This window comes from Tribolium castaneum, chromosome 2 (genome assembly GCF_031307605.1).
Source record: "Tribolium castaneum strain GA2 chromosome 2, icTriCast1.1, whole genome shotgun sequence".
NCBI classification, from domain to species: Eukaryota; Metazoa; Arthropoda; class Insecta; order Coleoptera; family Tenebrionidae; genus Tribolium; species Tribolium castaneum.
Window position 1 is genome coordinate 3226627 of NC_087395.1, and position 18686 is coordinate 3245312.

An 18686-nucleotide genomic window follows, 5' to 3' on the forward strand; every position below is an offset into this window, starting at 1 on the left:
AATCGAAAAGTGACATCAGTACCTCCCACAGTTTTGGAAAATGATATATATTTTTCTTTATTTATTGGTAGTAATTTAATATTACCGGCAAAAGCTGTTGACAGTTCTTTAATAATAAAATGAGCATCATATCCACTCAAATTATGGAACACAACAGGAATGGTATATGAATCTTGATAATTTAAATTACATCGTTGATGAGCCGGTCCTCTAAATTTTCCCGTTAAATGATTATGATCTCGAACTTTAATTTGATCTGATTCAATAGTTTTATTACAAATGTGACAAACATTGGACTCTTTATATGAACGTTCTTGATCGTAGCTAAGTTTTTCCATGGGTAATTTATTTTTAAATATTTTATCACATTGTTCGGCAATGTCTTTTAGTTCCTTAACAAACCACTGAATACAATCTTGATTACGATATAATTGAAATTTTGAAAGCGAGTCATCAAATGAACACTTTAAGTAATAAGCTATACTACAAGCAATATGTTTTTGGTGAGGGATAGTTTTACTGTGAATATTATTATCAATTTGAGAACATTTTACCAAAATACTTTCGAGATCAGCATAAATTACAAATGGCACTTTTTCCTTATAAAGATGATTTTTAAATTTCAAAGATGTATCGCGTGGTAATGACATTGAATACTGATTAAGCTTTTGACAGTGAATTTTATGTTTGGTTAGAATGTCTTCGGTTGTAAAATAATTTAAACATCGTTCACAAATAAATGTTTTATGTTCATGAGTAGACAACTGATGTGATAAAAGGCGAGATAAATGTTTAATCCATACAAAATGGTAATATAATTTTTTATTATGATGCGTTTCTTCTTCATCCATGTTATTTGTTGTTAGCATGAGTAAATTTATTGTAGGAATATTCTTATCATTATTTTTATTATAAGTGCTTAAACGTGCCGGAAATATTTAATTTTTTTCTTCAATACAATATTAATAATTGATAAATTGTTCATTATTTCAAATTTTTCAATATCTCTAATTGTTATTGGAAAACTTATATTATCATACCTTAAAACGTTTTCAAAATTTGGAGATGATGATGTTCTGTGGGGATTATTTTTTACAGGATATAATGCAGACACAACTGACCAAAGAAAACAAAATTGATCATTATTCTGTACATTTATTATACAATGTTTTTTTTAATAAAGTTCGGTACTTCCACAAAACTTGAATTATTTCCAAATTTTATTGGATCATATTGATTAATATTTACTTTTAATCCCAAAATTTCATATGACGCCCAACCACTATCTTTTTCAGCAAATGATTCTAATTTATTTAATAATACATAAACTACATTTTCTTGATACCATTCTCTAATATTAGTTGTTGAATCTATATGATTATTTCTAGTTGCAAATGTTTTTAAATCTATTTCCAACGTAGATGGTTGTATAAAGTTACCTGAAAACACTACATTTACTTTAAGCATTGACTTTGCTAATTCTTTTTTAATTTTTGATACAAAACTTTTATATGCTCGTGTTAAAAATATTGCTGGATCTTTTATATGAATATTTGAAATAAAACCTGAACGAATTCTTCCTTTAAAACAAGAATTTAAATCCTCCCATAAAACCTTTTGACCAAATGTTTTTTTCGGTACATTTGATAATCCCTAACCAACTTTACTGCTTTTATTGTGGAGTAAGTCTTTTTTAATTTTTTTTAATTTGAGTCGATAGTATTTCAAATGAGCAAGACTGGCTTCCAAAGAATGTGGATTTTCATGAATGTTTGTTTCATGAATTTTATTGATCAAAGCTTTGCTAACTATTTTAACACTCCTATTAATATATTTCGAAAACGAATTAATTTCATCTAAAGTTTTAATTTTACTAATGTATTCACGAATTAAATTTATAGAACGTTTAGCTAAAGAGCTCACTGTGTCAGACATACCTACGTTTTTTCACTTTTGTCACAATAATTATACCTATGAATTATCCACAACTTGTATTTTTACTATACGAGGAAGCACAAAGACTGTTAACAATAATTATATGAATTAATCACAACTTGTATTTTCACTGTATGAAGATTGTCTGAAGACTGTTAAAATTCACGCTTTCACCCTCATATTTATACTGATTAAATATTGCATCATGATCTAAAAATAACATTGACGTCATGAACTTAAAATAACCATGACATCATGAACTAAAAATAGCAATGAAATTAGGGGATTCCCAATATTTCCGATAGGGGATTTACCCTGTTGTGATTTTAAATGAAATAAAGATATGAGCATTCGTCTTTTGTAACACTATACACATTTCCGCTGATAAAGGGATACAAAATCAAATATACCTACGTTTGTTCGCACAGGCATCAGATTACACTTGCTGCAAATTTGCAAAATTTTTGCAAAATCAGCATTTTTTTGATATCGGATTACATTTTGTGCAAAGTCAGCATTTGTGGTATCAGATTACATTTTGTGCAAAATCAGCATTTTTTGGTATCAGATTACATTTTTTGCTGATGTCGACAAAATTTTTGCAAATTCAGCAAATTTTGGTATCAGATTACATTTTTTGCTGATGTCAACAAAATTTTTGCAAATTCAGCAAATTTTGGTATCAGATTACATTTTTTTCTGATGTCAGCAAAATTTTTGCAAATTCAGCAAATTTTTTTTAATATCAGATTACATTTTTTGCTGATGTCAGCAAAATTTTTGCTAATTCAGCAATTTTTTTTTTGATATCAGATTACAATTTTTGCTGATGTCAGCAAAAATTTTTTTTGTATAATCAGCATTCCCCACTCTATTTTACCTCCAAAATGGCGGATTTGTTTTCCTTAAGGCCTTATAAAAGCTTTAGGGGCACTCAAAGTTAACAGTAAAGCTTCATCGTGTCTGTGTGTGTTTTTCAATATGAATTATTTTGAAGCCTCTACTTCGGCAAATGCCACCACTTCTGAAAATAAAGTAAGTTTTTGAAATTGATTTTAATTACTTTTAACAATTTTTTAACATTTTTTTAAATCAAATTTACTTCAATAAAATATTTATTATTTTTTACTTTAGTCTAATATTTTTTTATATTTTACAGCTAAAGAGGAAAAATTTACTATCCCTTAACAAAATCCAACCTCCACCACCACTACGAAAAAACGAAAGTTTTTAAAATTACCTTTAATTAATTTTAAGAAATGTAATTAATATGAATTGTTTTTTTTTAATATTATTTTCCTTTTAACTTTATTGAATATTTTTTAATTTTTTATAGATGAAAATAAATGTGCAAACAAACGAGCCTCCACCACCACCGCAAGAGAGTGTAAGTTTTTTTAAATTATCTATAATTAATTATGAAAGATACAATTATCGAGAACTATTTTTGTTTAATATTATTATTTTTCTTTTAACTTTAATGAATATTTTTTAATTTTATATATTTCTTGTAGCAAATTATTGATCTGGTAACTCCTGCCTACGTAGGCACACCTGCGGGGCAGGAAGAATTTGAAGAGCTCCTCCTAGCTGTAGGGGGAGACTGGGAGGAGCTCTTTAAATTTGGAGAAGAAGTGGACAGTCACCCCAAAATTGTTGTCCACTCGGACAAATTAATTAAACCGGCTGCGGCCACGGGCCGCAAAAACCTTAGCCTCCTAAGGAGGCAGGAGGAGGAAGAAAATTTCTCCGACATGGAGGAGGAGGCTGGGCTCGTGGCGCAACCGGTTGAACCGGAGAAAATTGAGGAAATAAGGAATCAGTTTGAAGAGGCGGCTGGGGGGATGCGGCAAGAGATCAGTTCTCTAAAAGGGAAAATAAAGGAAAAGCTAATGATTTTAAAGCAGATTAGATCAAAAGGTGAAAAACTCATTAAATCTCTTCAAACAAAAATTGAACATATAAAAGAAACCCAGGAGGGGGTGAGTTCAATATTAAAAGCTCAAGAGAAAGAAGAAGAACATTACCAAAATATTTTAAAAAAATTGTAAATTTCTTGTAAGTATAATTAGTTATAGTTTGTAAATATTTTAGTTAGTAAATTGTAAATTTGTAAATAGGTATATATTTTTGTTAGTTTAGTTTTTATTTATTAGGTAGGTATTAGGTATTACTGTTAGGAATTAATTTTTTAATTTATTTAATAAATAATAGTATATCTGCCTTTTATTTTCACATCACAGGTTCAGTGACTGAAAGGTGATATAGTTGCGTACTACAAGAGGTTGTTGAAACTCAGATCGTTGCATTCAGAAGCGTTCACAAACAGAGACTTACAATACGTATAAAAATTAAAAACCTTTACATTACGCTTTAGTTGCTGGTTGTCCATCATCATGCGAGTAATAAAACAAAAAACTAAGCTTCCAATAAATATCAGTGATTCTGATATTTTAACGAACCAGAATCGAAGACATGGTGAAATATTACCCTCATCTATTCGATGTTTAATTGTAGGTCCAAGCAATTGCGGTAAAACTAACTTAATTATTAATCTTATGTGATGGTTTTCTTTTCTAATAGTGTTCGTTTGGTATCATCTGTCAACCAATTAAACCAAATTTCACCGATACTTTTCTCAGAAGACGATTGCGGGTACTATTTTGAACCAGCCGCTACATATCCAACATCACCCAATCTTATCCTTTATTTAGCTATTATCTCCTTAATTTTTGCTTCCTTTTGTATATATCATATTTTCAAAATTATAACTTCGCATAATGAGTACCAGATCATCCGTTAATTCTCCTTCCCGTCGTTTTCCGCCTTTGCCAATTCGTCGTCCGCTTTTGACCCGGTTTTTGAATCCTGTTTATACTACTCGTCGCTTCGTTCCCAGGGCTAATACTGCTATTATGACTAACACTCCTGCTAATACTAACCAAAAAAAAATTAATAAAAAATCATTTAAAAAAAATATTGATTTTATTCATCGCGCATTTAATACTTTTTCAAAATCTATTTCTGATCCTTTTATTCTGTTACTTTTTTCACTACTCGGTGTTTCTATTTTCTTACACAGCACTGATCCGGAAAAATCTCTTTTTAAACCATTAATTATTAAACTTCAACACAATCCTTCTACTAAATCTGTTGGTGATTGGATTGATACTAATATTTCTAAATTTTTCGGTCTTATTACTTCATTTGGTTTCTATTTTCTTTATCCAAAATCTAATTCTGCTATATTAGTTCTATTATCTTCTATACCTATTATATTGCTTCCTCCTCAACATATCTTTATATATATAACTAACCTTATACTCATGTTACTTTATACAAAATTAAATGTTAAATCCGATAAATTTATTATCTTATTTTTCGCTATCTTTGTTAATTTCTATATTTATATCTTATGACTATCCCCAAATGATATCTTTATTGACAATGAAAATTCATACACTTCCCACAACAATAGTACTCTTTTTTCTTTGCCTTTATATAAAGATTCAGTTATTGATACTGTTAATTTGTATAAACATAAATACTCTATCAACCATCGAATCTTTTATTCTTCAATTGGTCCATTTAATTTGTCTAAATGTAACATGACTTTAAATAATCTTTATATTAATACTACGCTTCCACCTCCATATATTATGCATAAACACCCTAACCATATAAAAAAAATTTTCTTTGTATTATTACGATTCTAATTGCAAAATTCAATGTTTTACTCCGTTTAAAGTTGGTAATCGCTATCTCAATTTTCAACTTAACGATACCTTAAAATTTTTTGTTTTGAAATCACAAAATTGGTGTCAGAAGTGGGATCGTAATAGTGCGGTTGGAAAATTTATTTCAAATTCAATTTGAAATTTCAATCAGCAAGTTTGGGAAACTTCGATTTGGGCTATCGTCCATCATCCAGTGGTGCAACATCCAGGTCTTCAAGGTTCGTGTATTCGTGCTACCTGCTGCATCGTCGCTACCATAGGTGACAAACGGCGATATTCAACCCCAGACGTGAAGGTTTTCGAAAATCGTGTGGTCCAGTGTAACATAATGGGATTCCAGCAGTTATCTTCCCTTGTGTAAGTGAATTTATTTGTTTGATGCCAACAACGAGATCTATGTCAAAACACAAAAAGGAAGCTACGACGAATTTAGAAGGAGCTACCGCGTCTAATCCACATTCAATCGGTTCAGAAGAAACTAACACGATTGATTCCGTTACGCCCAATTCGGATCAAAGTAGCCTCAATAATTTAAGTATTCAATCATCTAGTAATTTAATTAACCCTAACTTAAATCTCACCAACATGTCGATTTCACTAGAGTTAGCAGAAAAAATGTTAATTAAGTTTGATGGAACCAAATCAATGTTGTTCGAATTTATAGATAATTGTGATCAAGCTCATAATCTTGTTGGAGTTGCAAATCAACCACTTTTACTTTCAATTATTAAAACCAAATTAACGCATAACGCGAGAACTTTAACACGTAATAGAGAATTTACAAATTGGAAACAATTAAAGAAACATTTACTAGATTTGTATTCAGATAAACGTACAGTTGGTCAATGGCAATTGGAGTTAAATTCCTGTCGGCAAAATCACAATGAAAGTGTCGTTTCTTTTTCAAATCGTGTAGAAACATGCTACGTAAAATTAATAAATTCGTTAAGTGACAATTTAACCGAAGAAGTACGCAACGGAAACATTGATTTACTGCAAAATGAAGCTTTGAACGTTTTTATCACGGGATTAAATAAAGATTTGTCAATTTTAGTTAAAGCTCAAAAACCGGATACATTAGAAAAAGCAATCTCGATCGCGATTAACGAGGAACAGGAACTTAAATCCAAATACGAAATTCATAAATATCAAAACGTAAATAATAATTCGTCAAGTAGATTTTGTAATTATTGTAACAAATCGGGTCATAATTCATTTAATTGTCGGAACAAAAATCAACAACACAACCAGAACAAAAATTTTAATAATGTTCACCGAATTCAGAATCACACACATATCAATTCTCCAAGTACCAGTAATTCCTCAAAATTTAATCGTAACAATTTCCATAATAATAATTCTTCCTCTAAAATCCAGCCAAGATCTAACAATGATTTTCAAAGAAAATTCTGTAATTACTGCAAGAACAATGGTCATTTAATTAACGAGTGTCGTAAATTACAATATAACCAGTCGCGAAAGGAACAAAATAATAATTCCCGCATTAGATCTTCATCACAGTCCCTACAAAATTCAAACGGCAGTAATTTAAACTGCCCGGGCTCTTCGACGTTGGCGGAGAACTCGAGGACTGCCCACCAAATTTCCGCCGAATTGCAACATTAAACATTGCTGCTGTAACAAGTTATATTCCATTAAATATTGCTCAATTAAAAAATCATCCAGGTAAATTCCTTTTAGATACCGGTGCTGACATTTCGCTTGTAAAAATTTCTCATCTTAAAGGTCAAACTCATTGTTATGAAGACAATCTTATCACTCTGAAGGGTATTGATATAAACGTGACTCAGCATACGAAAACATTGTGCTATACTTATTTAGATTTCTATATCGGCAATCAGAAATTTACACATATTTTTCATGCAGTTCCCGATAATTTCCCGATTCCTTTCGACGGTCTTTTAGGTAACGACTTTTTAAAATCGTTCAACTGCCTAATTGATTATCAAAATGATAAACTATTTATAAATGATAAACATCTAGATATATTCCATTTAGAATATCCCATACGTGCGCAAATTCAACGCGATTACAAATCAAAATTTTCACAATCTAATTCTAATCCTCCATTAAGTCAGAATAAGTTAGTTGTTACTGTACGACCTAATGTCAATTCCAAATTCCAAGTTTTAATACCTTGAAGACCTGGATGTTGCACCACTGGATGATGGACGATAGCCCAAATCGAAGTTTCCCAAACTTGCTGATTGAAATTTCAAATTGAATTTGAAATAAATTTTCCAACCGCACTATTACGATCCCACTTCTGACACCAATTTTGTGATGGTCCGGTGATGGGAAAGAGAAACTCCAGCACTTTACTTCTAACTACTACTATAATTTATTAAAACTTGGAATTTGGAATTGACATTAGGTCGTACAGTAACAACTAACTTATTCTGACTGCCCTATAACATAAAAATGATTTCTTATATATAGAGGGATGAAAGGCGATAAGCGGAAGAATGTACAAATAAAAGTGGACTCGAGATAGTAAAGTAATTAGGTACAAAGTTGAACATGCCGGATGTAGATGATACAAATTAAATTTAAGACGTTTGCTAATGATAATGAAAGATGTTTACTAATGATAATGATAATTATAACGTTAAAGGGATATTTATAATGGGTACATTACACTTATTGAACAGATGAATGGAGTCAGATTTGAAAATTTATACATTTATGCAAAATCATTATATCAACTAAAGTATCACTATTTGGAAAAGCTTGTAAAACCCATAAAAGGTTTGGGATATTTTGCATTTAGTGGATTAGAAAACAATCTTCCGCAGCCGCATGAAGCAAAACCAAATTCTATATTTATATTTGATGATGTAGCATGCGATAAACAAGATCTTATGAAAGCATATTTTACTATGGGACGACATAAATGTATTGATTCATTTTACTTATATCAAACATATTCACATGTACCAAAGCATCTAATTCGTGATAATGCAAATTTAATCGCTCTATTCAAGCAGGACAACCTAAACTTACGACATGTATATGATGATCATGTAAATACTGATGATTCATTCGATAAATTCAAAGAAATGTGCTCAATGTGTTGGAAGAATAATTATGGTTTTTTAGTGATAGATAAGGATAGCGATATTAATAATGGAAGATACAGAATAGGATTTGATTCGTTTATTGATCCCCAAATCAAATAAAAACTCAATACACTGTTTTACTGCAATTTAGTTATAATTTGAACTTCTTATTGTGACGACATCATTTTCCATAACTTATAGTATGTGTGTCGAACTGTGTGTGTGTGTGTCTTTATAATTTACAATTAATATGAATACAGAAACATTGAAAAATACAATCGAATTAAAAAAGAAAATAATTCAAAAACGAAAACAACTTCAACGTAAATTAGCGTTATTTAAAACGAATGAGATTCATCAGCGACATAAATTTTTACCAATTACTACGGAGCTTAAAACAATAGCGAAGAAATTAGATAAAGATGAAGGACATGATGAGCATAATTTAAAAACAGAAAAATTATTAGAATCAAAAGTTGAAAGTTATTCTAAACCGAAATTTCATCCTTTTATCGATACAAATGACTCATTACCATTTTCAATTGGAGAAGATAAAGTTTCGAATCTGTCACATCAGCAAACATCAACACTCGAAAACAGTAATTTTGCTAATGTTTTTGATGTGAGTAATAAACCTGAAATTAGTAATCGGAATCATAATACTAAATTGCAAGAACATTACATTGAAGAAATGTTGCATGGCAAAGAAAATACTCAGTTTGACAAGACGTTCGGTGTAAGATATGATAAGCGTAAAGACAAGTTTTTTGTTGGATCAGAGCAAGTGGATTTCGATGATTCAAATATTATTATAAAGGATAAAGTGTATAAAGCAACACCTGGATTATATGAATTGTTATTTAGAAAACAACCTAATAAAATTTATACAAATAATGATTTAAATGACTACAGCGATATACTACACACAACCTACGCATATAAGAGAAACTTTGATCCGCAAGATCGAAATGTTGGCACAAGATCAAAAAAATATAAACAAATTATTGCTCCATTATTACGTAAAAAAACAACAATTTCGACGTCAACCCACAAAACGGGTGAGGGTATGATTAAAGAAGTAAATAGAGATAAAATAGATTATGTACATTGGGATGACCCTAATGAACTTGTTGAACGACTTCGTTTGTTAATAGCATCTCAAGCAGCTGGTAATACAAATCATTCAAATGAAATTGTTTCCATAATTGAGAAATTACGTGAATTCAATATTATAGCTTAATACAATAAGTGATTCAAATTATAAAATATTTAGTCGTTAATGTACAATACGTGCAGGTGGTGCATACTACTGATTGATAAGCTTGTGTCTGAGAAATGAAACGTAGACGTCGAGTTTCTTATCACCTTTAAGAATCATCAATAAAAAAAGATGTAGTCAATGAACTTCACAAGCCTGCCAGACGTAATTTTAATAGACGTAGAGTCATAATAAAAGGTATTAATGACCTCTATCAAGCTGATCTTGTGGAAATGATTCCTTTTGCTAAGGAAAATCAAGGTTTCAAATATATTCTTGTTGTTATTAATTGTTTTTCGAAATATGTATTCTGTGAAAAAGTAAAATCCAAAAATGCAACCGATGTAACTAAAGCAATGAAAAACATTCTGCAAAAATTATCAAAACCACCAAAAAATTTACAAACCGATCATGGAAAAGAATTTTATAATTCAGATTTTCAAAATTTAATGAAAGATTATGGAATTAACCATTACAGTGTTTTTAGTACCAAAAAAGCTTCTATCGTTAAAAGGGTTAATCGCACTTTAAAAAATGTAATGTGGAAACGATTCAGTCTTCAAGGTCATTATAAATGGATACATCTGTTAGATGATGTGGTAAAATTGTATAACAACACATTTCATTGCACCATTCAAATGAAACCATCAGAAGTGAACGAAAATAATGAAAAGAAAATTTTAAATCAAGCATTTACTCATATAAAATTAGCTCATAAAAATAATAAATTTAAAATTGGTGATCACGTCATTTAGAAATGCTTTTGATAAAGGATATACTCCCAATTGGTCAAATGAAATTTTCACAATTAAGGAAATTAAATTAACCAATCCGACAACATATTTGTTGTGTGATGAGAAGGGAGAAGATATATCAGGCGGATTTTATGAGATGGAGCTTCAGAAAGTAAAACATCCCAACGTCTACTTGATTGAAAAAATTATTAAAAAACGTGGAAATAAATTGTATGTGAAGTGGTTAGGTTTTAACGATAAACACAATAGTTGGATTGAAAAGAATAGTATTGCTTAAAACAACATGCATTTGTATGTATGTGATATTCAAGGGTTTTGTATACCAGAATTTGTTGTTAAAGAATTAACTATAATGGATGCTCAATCAATTCAACATAATCTCTTTAAACCTTCTAAACCATATGAAGCTATAGATTTATTTTATAGAAAACAGGTGAAATATCTGGAAAGATATCATCATTTACTACGCTATAACGATGGACTTGAAGCACAGAAGAATGTCGTTGGGATTATTCGAAAATTTCTTCATTTGAATGAATTGAAAAACAGTGAATCTGATATCATCATCTACGTAAAAGGATACGTAAAAGAAGATTTCCTACGAAAAATTTTACTCGACTCATGTGTTCGAATAGTCAACTTAGAAAAAATCGACGAATCACCCAAGTTATGTAAAACAAGAAGAAGATGTGAATTTCATAATCTAGATAATTACGATTTTATGTGTTCGTTAAATAATGCTAAATGTATTTATGAATGGTTATGTACAAAACTTATTCCTCAGTAATAAATTCTTGTATAAATACTTAATGAGTTTTATTCCATCATATGTGTTAAATTTAAATCCTCGAGACATGGTGTCAGCAAATTTTCTTAAGTTACGTAGATATTAACACGTGAAAGTCTACATCCCACGAAGTCTGATATCGTCGCCTACACGCTACACATGTATTCGAGGAAACGTAAAGAGTTGTTGATAATATGGGTTGGGAAAGGTTAAGAAAATGCATGAATAAATATTACAAAGTTTATTTAAAATATAACTCATTATACATTTCAATACATTATTATACATATACATGAAATAGACTAAAACAATATATACCTTTACTAAATAAAAAAATATTCCTCAAAAAATTCTATTTTCGTTGTATTACCCATTGGACCTTTACTGACCATAAATAATTTAATATTTCCACTTTTAATTTTTTCATTCCAGTATCCAATTTGTTCGTCGTTGAGACGGTCAGTGAATCGATGTGGTAATATGGTCGAAAATCCCTCGCAGTCAACCATAACTTTCGTTCCAAATTTTGTTGCGAGTTTTTTAAACGCCTTTACACAAAACTTTTCATCAACTTTAATACTTTTAGTGCTAACAAAAGACTCCATTTCTACATCTTTGTTTAAATTTTTAAATTCAACACTGCTCATCTTGAATACTTTCGTTTTCTTCACAAAATAATAATTTGTTATTTAATTCGTACTGATGTAACTAGTACGGGAGATGTGATTAAACTGAATTAAATTTTAAGCTTATTACATCGTTTATATAGAAGAAATGAGGGAAAGAGGTGTGAAGAGTAAGGGGTTGTTTTACTTAGAATTATTACATCATGATCTAAAAATAACCATGACGTTATGAACTAAAAATAGCAATGAAAGGGATTCCCAATATTTGTGGTAGGGGATTTAACGGTTTGTTATTACAAGAAATAAATATGTAAATTCATTCGTTCATTCCCAATCACAATTTAACTACAATAGCAACAAGAAGCAGGAAGAAACAGCTTTTGACTTCCTCAACACTATGCCCGTTCCAACCAAATTTGTATGCCCCAAATGCAAAGGTGAAACCGAGATTCAAGGACGAAATTGCATGCATTGTGAAGTAAAAAGTTATATGAAGATGTTAAGACAAAAATATAAATAATAAATATATATGTACATACGTTTGTTTAAGTGTAACTGTTATAATAATTAATAAATATGTCTGTACAAAATAAATACATTTTTATTAATTTGAATACACTACAAAACCCTAAAGCAACCATATCCCACCCTGGCATAAATATCTAAATATAACAATGACCGCAGGGATTCCCATAATTTTCAATGTGAGATTTCTCTGGAGATTCTTATCCTGACGTCATGATCCAAAAATTGCCATGACATCATGATCTAAAAATAACTACAACATTAGGGGATTCACATAATTTTTAATGTGGGATTCCCCAAAGTGTCGCATGCGCAGGTCTTATCCTGACGTCATGATCCAAAAATAGCCATGACATCATGATCTAAAAATAACTACATCAGGGGATTCACATAATTTTCTATGTGGGATTCCCCAAAGTGACGCATGCGCAGTTCTTATCCTGACGTCATGATCCAAAAATAGCCATGACATCATGATCTAAAAATAGCTACAACATCAGGGGATTCCCATATTTTGCGTCCCTGAAATGGCGCATGCGCAGACGAAGTGAATCTGAACCGGCACAGCATATCTACTTCTCTGGTATCGGCTCGAAAGACACATTTGGAAGTGTCATCGGGCCGATAAAATAAAACAACAGGAAAGTTGGTATGAAAGGATGAAAGAAGAAGAAGAGGAAAACTGTATCATTTTAATGATACTGCCCTCTTCTAGAAAATAGAGTAGATTAAGTTGAATTAGGTAGTAGTAGTAAAATGTAATTAGTAAATGTATTATAGTAATAAAAATTGTAAAAAAGGCTTCTTGTTTTAATGTACACCTGTTTCAACCTACTGATACAAGCAAGTGTTACCTGCAAGGAGACAGAGTCGCTCACTGTTTCAAGACCACTCATTCCCATTCTATCTTTGATGTTTTCATCTCACTTTTTCAAGGTCACAATATTGGTGCATTCTCATTCAAGGTTAAAGAGTGGGGGTATAGTTAATATATAGAATTTAGTACAAGTTTGATAGCAGTAAGTACTGATTTAATCCTCCGAAAAACAAGAATCTAAAAAATTGCAAATATCGGCGTTATTGTCTAAGAGTATTCGCTGTTGGGCCATGGATGTATTGAATCAAATCGCTCGCTGGTGACCTAGAGTTGAACACAAGATTCCGCATACATAAATATTAGACGTACAAAGTCTCTGTTCGGAAATTCAGTGCTTGTTGAGTTGAACAATTATACAGTGTTTCTACCGAGAAACTATTACAATCCATTGAAAGCTTCATCATATATCCCACTACCGCCAAACGCGAAAATAAAGAGGACCATAGTTAATGTTCAGAATCAGGATATTCATTGTTTTGGTTGAAGTGTTGTAGCAGCAGTGTGTCTACCTATGGGACCTGAACAGATGTTCAGGTCCCATAGGTAGACACACTGGGTAGATACCCAGTTCATATCCAAATTGGTCGACACTTTTTAATTTCCAAGTTATTGAATTTCCTGTAAAATTGGATAGTGTTAGAAAGTTTCAAAGTCAAAATAATGTCTCTATTAATGTTTCCGGATTGAATTACTTAATGTAAACAATAAGGTAAAATTTTAAATTGTGAGACTATTATATTTTACAAACCTTAAGAAACCGGTACATAGAAATTTATTATCGTTGAGTGATAGTGATGTAATCAGCATTACTGTACATTAATTAATTTGCCATGTTTAGTATCTTCCCAACTCTCAAAACATCATCATTCAAAATTTTTTTGTGATGGATGTCTGCAATATTTCACAACCCAAGCTTTATTCTTCAAATGATTGTGGAAAACTTTACGCAACAATCCCAAATAATAAATTAATAATGAACAGATTTGGTTAGTGTTCCCGCTAATCTATTAGAATTTCAAAATTATCATCATAAAATGACAATCCCATTAATTGTTGATGCTGATTTCGAATGTTTGTTGAAACTTATGAGTACAGTTGTACCAAACCAAATCAATCATTAACGATGAAAATTTTGCTTCACCAAGCGTGTTCAAGTGCATATTATATTAAATGTTCATATAATGATCATTATCTAAATTCCAAAGTTTTCGAGGACAGTCATCAATTGTTGACTTTATTACAGCATTAGAAGTAGATTTGATAAAGATTTATATATACAAAGTATGTAAGTGTTGTACAACCAATGCTTCCATTAACTATTCAAGAAGAGTTTGATTATCTTACAGTAACAAAATGTCATATTTGTCAAAAACCTTTTCGACAGAATGGTAAAGTAAAGGATCACTGTCATTTAACGGGTCGTTATAGCTCCGCAGCGCACAGTATATGTAACATAAATTTTCAAATTCCAAATATTATTCCGATAGTATTTCATAATTTAACAAATTATGATAGTCACTTATTCATTAAAGACTTGGGCGTTGAAGAAAGTGAAAATATCCTTGGTAAAACTAAAGAGAAATATATTACATTTTCGAAAAAAAAATTGTGGAGGCGAATATCTAAATTCAAGCAATCGAATAGTAAAGGAGCACTCAGCCTTGGATGATGTTCAATGTGTGGAAGTAAAACAAAACTTTCCCGTTGACAGAGAATTTCAGTTAATTAGACAAAAAGGGTTTTTCCATATTCATTTATCGATGATTTTTCTAAATTAGATTGATTTTTGCGATAAACTTCGCGATTAGCATATTTCTGAAGATGATCATCAAGGAGCTTAGACCGTATGGGATACATTCCATTGTCAGACTCTAGGCGAATACTCTGATCCTTGTTGAAAAAGTGATATTTTACCATCGGCTGATGTCTTTGAGAATTTTCGAAACATGTGCCTTAAGCATTATGAACATAATCCAGCACATTACGTGACGGTACCCACTCTTAGTTGGAATGCCATGCTTAAATTTGCCAATGTAAAGTTGGAATTATTAAGTGATATAGATATGTTGCATGATTTCAAAAAAGGAGCGCGCTCAAGCAAATAATAAATTTCTTCCAAATTATGACCCTTCGAAACCTACATCATATATCTTATATATCGATGCAACTAATCTCTATGGAAGTACTCTCCCTTTAGGTGGATTTATTTGGTTAACGTAACACGAAATTAATTTACTTAGTATCATGGATTTGACTGACACCGCACCTGAAGGTTAACTCTTATAATGATATGCCATTTCTACCCGAAAATTTAATTCCACCGAACGGAAAATGTACTAAACTCATTCCAAATCTATGTGCTAAAACAAACTATATTATACACTATCGAAAAAATGGATTGGAATTGACAAAAATTCACAATCATGGCTCAAACCCTATATTGATTTAAATAAATACGAGATTGCGAAATCAGAGTAAAAATAAATTTGAAAAAGATTTATTTAAACTCATAAATAGCAGTGTGTATGGAAAACTATGGAAAATGTCTATAATCAGGTAGATATTAAACTGGCTACACATTGGAAAAAAAGTGGTCACAAGTATGGAGCAGACATGGATAGCCAAACTGCAATTTAAAAATTATTCAATTTTTACTGAAACTTTGATTGCAATAGAAATGAATAAAGTTCAAGTGACATATGATAAACCCATTTATGTAGGATTTAGTATATTGGAAATTTCAAAAACTTTAAAATATGACATTTTCTATAATTTCCTTAAAGTTAAATATGGAAATAATGTAGACCTTTTGGATACGGATTCGTTATTTTAGAAATGTATACGGAAAACGTATTAAACAGAATATCGATCGGTTTGATACTTCAAATTATCCAGAGAATAATATTCATGGTATTCCTAAAACTGTCTCTGTTATCAGTAAAATGAAGGATGAGTATGCTGGTGTACCAATTGTACTACTTTATGGTATCGGTGCCAAAGCTTATTGTATGCAAACAGTAAATGATGAAAAGGCTAAAGTTGAAAGTAAACATGTAATTGAGAAATCTCCAACACTGTTACAATATCTCGCAAATCGTAGATTCTGTTAATTTTATACCTAATAAAACTTCAGAGAAAAACAACACAATTTCTACGAGATCTGTGTCCAAAAATTTGCAAGAATGCCTAAAAAATGAATTTTAGGTCATCATGACGTCACAGGCCGAGAACTTTTAGCTTTTTAATAACGACATAAAAGCAAAACGCTGATTGAATCTACAGTAAAAGTTAACACGGACTTGAAGAAATCTCGAGCCGTATGTGTAACAAAAGATTCTTGTTCATCAGTAAATAATGAAAATTTAACTGCTATCACAGCTCATTACTTTAACACGTTCACTGCCGATGTACGAAGCTGGCTTCATTGTTGAGATGGTTAATTCGCTCAACTCTATTCGATTCTGACAAGCTGATGACCGTCTATGATGAGAAATTGTAAGTCGTATTCAATTTAATTTCCGATCTCCAAAAATGACGTCAGTAGATAACGAATGGAGGGTAACACAACACAACCTTGACCTTGAGTTTGACCCCGCCCATTTTCCCTCTCTTTCTTTCAAGGCCACTCGTTCCCCTCTCTCTCTTACTTTTTCAAGGCCAACCCCTCCCACTTCCGCCACCACTTCAAGGCCAAGGCATTATTAGACCTTGATGTTTCAAGGTCAAGGTCACTCATGCTACTCCCCACTTTTGCAAGGCCAACAACTCCTCACTCATTCAAGATGAATCGCGCAATTGTCCTTACTCATTTTCCACCCCAAACTGTATAAAAGTTAATGTGTTGTGTTGTGTAACACAGTTCTTGTGTATATCTGCAATAACAAGAAATTGTTCGAAAAATGGAAGTTACAAGGAAGTGTTCGATTTTTAATACTCCTGGTAAGTTTAATATTTTTTTTGTAGTTTAGTTGGAAATAATTTTTTTTCAGAGGATGTGATTACATGTCCGTACGACAAAAACCACGTTCTTCTTTGGTTTCGGCTCGAAAGGCACATTTGGAAGTGCCATCGGGCCGATAAAGAAAAAGAAAGGGCCTTATGTGAAGTGATGTTGAAAGAAGAAGAGGAGAACTGGGATCATTTCAATGAGCCCAGCTACCTCGACTTCTTAAAAACTAAAAAGAATCATAATGCCTTAAATTAAAGAAGTAAGTTTTATTGAATCTTTTTCAAGAGTAATTTATTGTGAATTTTTTTAGGGCCGAAGTTCTTTCCTAGAAAATAGTGTAGAATAAGTTTAGCTAAGTAGTAGTACTTGTAGTAAAATGTAAATATTATATTAATGTATAAAAAATAAAAGTTGTAAAAAAAGCTACATGTTTTTATGTACACCTATTTCAACCTACTGATGCAAGCAAGTGTGACCTGCAAGCAGACAGAGTCGCTCACTGTTTCAAGACCACTCATTCCCTTTTTATCTTTGATGTTTTCATCTCACTTTTTCAAGGTCACAATATTGGTGCATTATCATTCAAGCTTAAAGAGTGGGGGTATAGTTAATATATAGAAGTTAGTACAAGTTTGATAGCAGATTTCTTTAACAACGTGAATTTCCTTGGAGGACTTGTGGTTACAGAAATCTGAATTAATTTGATTCATCTTTATAATACTAATGATTATCAACAATCATCGAGCGGCAACTTTAAAAATATAAAATTACATTAATTAAATAAATGTAGTATTTATAAATAAAGGCTAAAAATTTATAAGCATAATGTATTTTTTTCAAATATTTACCACCCTCAAACACTTTTAATAATCCTTATGCACCACCAAAAAATTCATTTGGATAATTTATTTATAAAAAGGAGTTGGTTAGGGTAGCAGATAGAAATGGTTTTCCCTATTTTCTCTCATTTCTACTTTTTCAATAAAATCTGCCTTGACAGGAGATGCCAACAGTTAATAAAATTGCAGCGTATGCATGCATAATTCATTTTATGTTCTGCTGGTAGTGTACCCAATAATGTGTTCCAATTATTGTGCCAATTTCAAACCGTGTACGCATGGTGACGACTGTTCTCAGTGTCCCGGTCCCTCAACTAG

At 31.2% G+C, this 18686-nt stretch overlaps 2 protein-coding genes across 11 annotated transcripts in view; one reads left to right on the forward strand and one right to left on the reverse strand.

Annotated features, from left to right (window-relative positions):
* Positions 1 to 18686, reverse strand: part of LOC107399035 (uncharacterized) — a 119766-nt gene that overhangs the window by 60176 nt on the left and 40904 nt on the right. The window contains exon 3 of one of the 9 annotated variants that reach the window (XR_010333094.1): positions 308 to 2959. The exons of 7 other annotated variants lie outside the window; for them this stretch is intronic. The gene's annotated coding sequence lies outside the window, so the exon portion shown is untranslated. Of the gene's footprint in view, positions 1 to 307; positions 2960 to 11778; positions 14199 to 18686 lie in introns of those variants that run through there. One more of the 9 variants, XR_010333095.1, reaches the window with a different exon arrangement.
* LOC135265436 (uncharacterized protein) lies at positions 5748 to 7767 on the forward strand. Of its 2 annotated transcripts, none has more exons than XM_064354932.1 (2): positions 5748 to 6029; positions 6087 to 7767. In XM_064354932.1, the coding sequence occupies exon 2, from the start codon at positions 6258 to 6260 to the stop codon at positions 7296 to 7298; it is 1041 nt and encodes a 346-aa protein (XP_064211002.1). In that variant the 5' UTR covers positions 5748 to 6029; positions 6087 to 6257; the 3' UTR covers positions 7299 to 7767. The 2 variants fall into 2 exon arrangements, with proteins under 2 accessions (XP_064211002.1, XP_064211001.1); XM_064354931.1 differs by having other exon boundaries at positions 5748 to 5881; positions 5933 to 7767.

What these genes read in the sequence shown, in the direction of transcription:
- LOC135265436 (XM_064354931.1), top strand. Translation starts at nt 6,051, where the DNA reads ATGCCAACAACGAGATCTATGTCAAAACACAAAAAGGAAGCTACGACG.